Source organism: Macrobrachium rosenbergii, chromosome 9 (genome assembly GCF_040412425.1).
Source record: "Macrobrachium rosenbergii isolate ZJJX-2024 chromosome 9, ASM4041242v1, whole genome shotgun sequence".
In the NCBI taxonomy this organism is placed as follows: domain Eukaryota; kingdom Metazoa; phylum Arthropoda; class Malacostraca; order Decapoda; family Palaemonidae; genus Macrobrachium; species Macrobrachium rosenbergii.
In genome coordinates this window covers 23,789,058-23,794,390 of record NC_089749.1, presented here as the reverse complement: position 1 = coordinate 23,794,390, position 5,333 = coordinate 23,789,058, and the positions used below count along the sequence as shown (strand labels likewise).

Here is a 5,333-nt window from a genome sequence, read left to right as displayed (position 1 = left end):
CCTTGCATGGCAGCTTCAGTGGTTGGTTGCAGCCATTTTTTTATTTTATTTTATTCATAGGGGGAGGGAGCGAGAGGAGAGAAACTGGTCGAAAATTCAACTCAAACATAACCTTTCTCTCTGAGACCCAGGTGACAGCTCTCTGACCTGGGACATTGGGTCTCTTTCTTGCGGGGACCCTCTCAGTTCTGTACTTATTTATCGTTGTCAGTTATTTTCCTCTCTCTTTGTGTCCACTTCTATCCTCTTTCAACGAACAACTATTTATTATAATTAATTTCTTTAGTCGAGAAATTCAGAGGAGATATATGAATCCGACACGGTCTGGTAAATATTAATTACGAGCTTGATGGCGCGCGCTACGCTGCACTGGAACCCGGCACTGCCCGTCATGTCTCGCTTGCCCTCCCGATCCCTACCTACCCTTCCCCACCCGGGGCGGACAAGCAAGTTTGCAGGAGGAGGGTGGATGTGTCATGTCTCCCCTACCCTCCCGATCCCCTACCTACCCCTTCCCCACCCGGGCCGGAGAAAGAAGAAAGATCCACTCGGATTATTATTAAAGATTTTTATGTTCAGTATTACTTTTATCTTTTGTTTCCCTCAACAAGAATATCTCAGCTGTGACCAAGTTTAATCAGCAGTTAATTCCCTCTAGTGAGAATTTCAAGTTCCTTTGAATTCCGAGAGTTTAGTGTGATTACCCTTTGGTAAAAATAGAAAGATAATGAAAAAATGTCATCTGAGATCAATGAAGTCATCGTTATGTTCCTCTTGTGGGAATTATGTCCCAACACGCGCTCTTCGTCGATTCCCTTTGACCTTAAAGATTCTAGGTAAAAATTAACTTTCTCATGAGAGAAGAGGGGTTTGCTCCCCCCTTAAAAATGCCGTTCCCAAGACGAGGAATTGAGCAAACTGGTGACAAAACTTTGTGTTACATGAAGCCAAGAGTCATACGGAAGAGGAAGATTTTTTTTATTTGTCTATAAACAGACATTGCAAGTCTGGCGCAAAGTACAATAGGGCACCGTGAGGCCCCGGGGAATGCAGTCGCTCTTGTTGAGCAGGGCCAGGGACTGGCAGGTGGGAGGTGGGGAATGGCAAGTGGGAAGTGTGGGGGTGGAGGTGGAGGAAGGGGAAGTGGAAGGTGAGAGGTATGAGGTGGGATGTGAAAAGTGGGAAGTGGGAGGTGGAAGCTGGTGGTGGGGCTGGAGGTGAGAGGTGGGAGTGGGAGATTGGGAGTGGGAAGTAGGAGGTGAAAGGTGGGGAGTTGGAGGCGGGAGGCGGCGGTGGGAAGTGAGAGGTGGGAAGTGGGTGGTCGGAGAATGGGAGAGAGAAGTAGGAGGTTGGATGTGGGAGGCAGAGGTGGGAAGTGAGAGGTGGGAGGTGGAAAGTGGGAAATGGGAGGTAAAGGAGTGGCAGGTGGGAAATTGGTAATGGAAAGTTGGAGGTGAAAGGTGTGAGGTGGAAGGTGAAGTGGGAGGTGGGAAGTAGGAGACTGGAGGTGGGATGTGGGAAGTGGGATGTGGGAGGTGGGGTGGGAGTAGGAGGTGAGAAGTGGGAGGTTGGGAGTGGGAGGTGGGGACTGAGAACTGGGAAATTAGAGGCGGGATGTGGGAGATGGGAAGTTAAGTATACCCTAGTTTAACCAGACCACTGAGCTGATTAACAATTCTCCTAAGAGGGGGCTGGCCGAAAGGAGACTTATTTTACGTGGCTAGAACCAATTGGTTACTAGCCTTGGGACCTACAGCTTATTGTGGAATCCGAATCACATTATAGCGAGAAACGAATTAATATCACCAGAAATAAATTCCTCTAATTCTTCATTGGCCGGTCGGAGAATTGAACACGGGGCCAGCAGAGTGCTAGCTGAGAACGGTACCCACCCGTCCCATAAGGAACTTGGGGGCCGGGGCGAGATGGAAAGTGATTAGTAGATGTCGGTGTCTGTCAAACAGAGAATTCTCTGTTACATCTTCCTCTCCCTGAGGTTATATCCTTAACCCCAATCTCTTGATCTTCCTTCCCCATATACCTAATCCCCTTTAAGATCAGACGGTCTTTTTTTTTTTTTTTTTTGAAAAAGAAAGGACCATCTTTGTACGGCTATCTAAGAACTATTGTTCTCAGGATTATGTAATTTTAATGTTTTCTGTTATCGGCACTTCTGTATGCGGGACTAAACTGACTTCAGTTTCTTTCCAATTGTACTCATTTCACCAGTGATCGGGGATCCAGTAGTTTTGGGATCCGAAATGTATACATAACATTTTATGGGACTTTTATCTTCACAGGACACTGTTAGGATACAGTAAAGATATTCTTATATATCTATCTATCTAGTTATCCATCTACCTATATATATATAATATATATATATATATATATATATATATATATATATATATATATATACATAATGTATATATATATATATATATATATATATATATATATATATAACATATATATATATGTATGTGTGTGTGTGTGTGTGTGTGTGTGTGTGTTTGTGTGCGTGTGCGTGTGCGTGTGTACAGGAATGCGTGTGTATGAGTATGCCCATAAGCATCTATGATGATAAAATTGTACAATGCCTTTCGTTGTTATTAATATAGAAAGTGTTCTTGTACAAAGGCAATAGTCTCTCTCTCTCTCTCTCTCTCTCTCTCTCTCTCTCTCTCTCTCTCTCTCTCTCATCCAGTGAAGGAAATTACGTTTACGCAAGCCAAATAAAAAAAGGGTGATAATCTCTTGGTGAACGCTTGGCTATCTTTTGGAGTCGAGAATAAGTGAAAAATAACACGCCATCAACTCTAGAAGTCGAGATATCTCTGCAAAAAACCAATCCTCTGATGTTAAGAATAAAACAACAAATTTTATTTTAGTTATCTTTGGATATCACTGTGTTTGTTTCTACTGAGAGAGAGAGAGAGAGAGAGAGAGAGAGAGAGAGAGAGAGAGAGAGAGAGGAAAGAAAGAAGAAAGCCAGGTACATTCCAATTAAGAAAATTGGAATAGAGAAAACCCCCATCACGTGGGCGTTTAAACGACTTCTGCTAAACCCATTTCTCTCTCTCTCTCTCTCTCTCTCTCTCTCTCTCTCTCTCTCTCTCTCTCTCAGAATCTTTACGAAATAAGCCTTTCTACTTAAATACACTGACACAAAATAACTTGGAACTAAATACTTGTTCTCTCTCTCTCTCTCTCTCTCTCTCTCTCTCTCTCTCTCTCTCTCTCTCTCTCTCTCTCTCTCTTCTTTGTCTCCTTTGTTCGGGTTAGCGTGGGAAGATCCGAGATGAATTTGCATCTCACTTCCCAGAGATTTTAACAAGAACAATAAACGACATATGAGAAAGACTTAGACAGAATTGCGTTAAATAAACGAACTATTAAAATTTCCCGTGCGTTATTCGTTGGAATACGATGCAAGGTTAATTACTTTTCATTTTTATTTTATTTTTGCTACTTTCTTTTGTAGGTTAGTATGCATCATTTTCTAGTGTCTTTTTTTTTTAACTTTCATTAACCACTAAGCCGTGTCCTCTAATCGTGGGGTGATTTCAAATATTTGCTAGACAATAGTCACTGCCTCGTTCACATTTAAACTAGAAAGATTGCGCAAAAAGCCTCCCTAAGCATCAGACAATTCATACACCTTCACCTGGAATTCATAGAGAGCAAGCTGACACCCCTATACACAGTAGGCCACTCAACTCTTGCACAGTTTATTACGTTTCATTGGCGTTTATTCCAATCATATCAATCTATTCTAACCTTGCCCCCTTACTAGTATATTTTGACACCCATTCCCCACTCTCCTTGAAAAGTTTCCTATCCTCCATTTTCTCCACAAGACTAAACCATCTCAGAACACTGGTAATATGTATATATATATATATATATATATATATATATATATATATATATATATATAAAATATATATATATATATATATATATATATATGTATATATATATACAAATATATATATATATATATATATATATATATATATATATATATATATATATATATGCTATATATATATATATATATATATATTACCTATGTATCTAGAGAAGCCCATCTTGCCTCTGCAAACCTGGTAGTTAGTCAAATATGATGTATTTCATTTACGGACGAGATAGGGATGGGGATAGCAACCTCATTCCTAAGTCCTACCGTTATACCCTCTGAGAGATAAATGTACATGGATGAAAAAAGATGCATTATATATATATATATATATATATATATATATATATATATATATATATATATATATATATTTCTTTATACATATATATACATTTCTGTGCTTGCGTGTTTAATAATGCCGTGTACGTGTATGCATACACAGCAATATAAACACGCAAATAGAATACAGCGAATGACAGGGAATATTTATTCGAGAACTTTATCTTCTCCATTTTCCCGACGGCAATTCAGTTCATCTTTCTCTTATCCTAATCCCTCTTCTGCTGCATTTATGAACATCGTCTGGTCGTTCTCTTCGAGGGCGTAGGCGTGATACGAGAGGCAATTTTCCCTTTATTTTATTGTATTTTATTTACCTTCATTCTCTCTCCTTATTCATTTCAGTGGAGACGAGAGTGACAGATGTGCGCAGTATTTGCTTCGCTGTTTCGTTGGAATTCATTATCATTTATTATTCTTTTTTCATTTCCTCTTATTTATACTTTTTCATTTCCAGTTCGGATTATCTGGGACGATAAACTTCAGTTGCATCTAGTTTTTATTGTTCCGTATGAATTTATTTTTGCAAGGAATCTTTATAGGAAGTATTTTTTTTTATACCTGTTGTTATATCTTTGGTTTTTTAATTTGTTTCATCCAGTAACGACTTGGGAAATATGACATAAATAGAACAGCATCTAAATCATTTTTCTGCAAGTGACTTTTATCATTTTTTTTTTTATTATTTCACTATTACATATATATTTTTTTATTATCTCACTATTACTAAGTAGTTCTATGTATAGAAATCATTTTCATTATATCGGTGGCCCAGGTCTGCCTACCAAAACGACCATGAACCCGTACATCATCAGTTCATCGCTTTCTGTGAATACCAGTTTGGACATTACTCCCGGTAACTACTGCAATATTCATTTCAGACTCTTCGATATTCAATAATCACGTAGGGATCTCCCTTCCAATGCAAAATGACTAAACAGGTTTCGTTCAAGAATATTATTTACATCAAAATTGAGACCAATTGTTCAAAATAATTGTTATGTTAGAGACATCTCGTCTCCCCTTCGGGGTAATTCACACTGATATTTCGAAGTCGTCTGTGATT

The 5,333-nt window shown here is 38.9% G+C and overlaps 1 protein-coding gene across 1 annotated transcript; it reads right to left on the bottom strand.

Moving 5' to 3' along the window:
• Window positions 1-986: 986 nt before the first annotated feature.
• LOC136841915 (uncharacterized) lies at window positions 987-5,115 on the bottom strand. The gene is made up of 2 exons (XM_067109335.1): window positions 5,053-5,115; window positions 987-1,595 (listed from the first exon to the last, which is right to left on the bottom strand). The coding sequence occupies exons 1-2, from the start codon at window positions 5,113-5,115 to the stop codon at window positions 987-989; spliced, it is 672 nt and encodes a 223-aa protein (XP_066965436.1).
• Window positions 5,116-5,333: the final 218 nt, after the last annotated feature.

Coding starts and splice junctions, on each gene's coding strand:
- LOC136841915 (XM_067109335.1), bottom strand. CDS start 5,115: ATGTCCAAACTGGTATTCACAGAAAGCGATGAACTGATGATGTACGGG. Junction 1,596..5,052: donor ACGGGTTCATGGTCGTTTTG/GTAGGCAGACCT, acceptor CTAATTTCCCAG/TTCTCAGTCCCCACCTCCCA.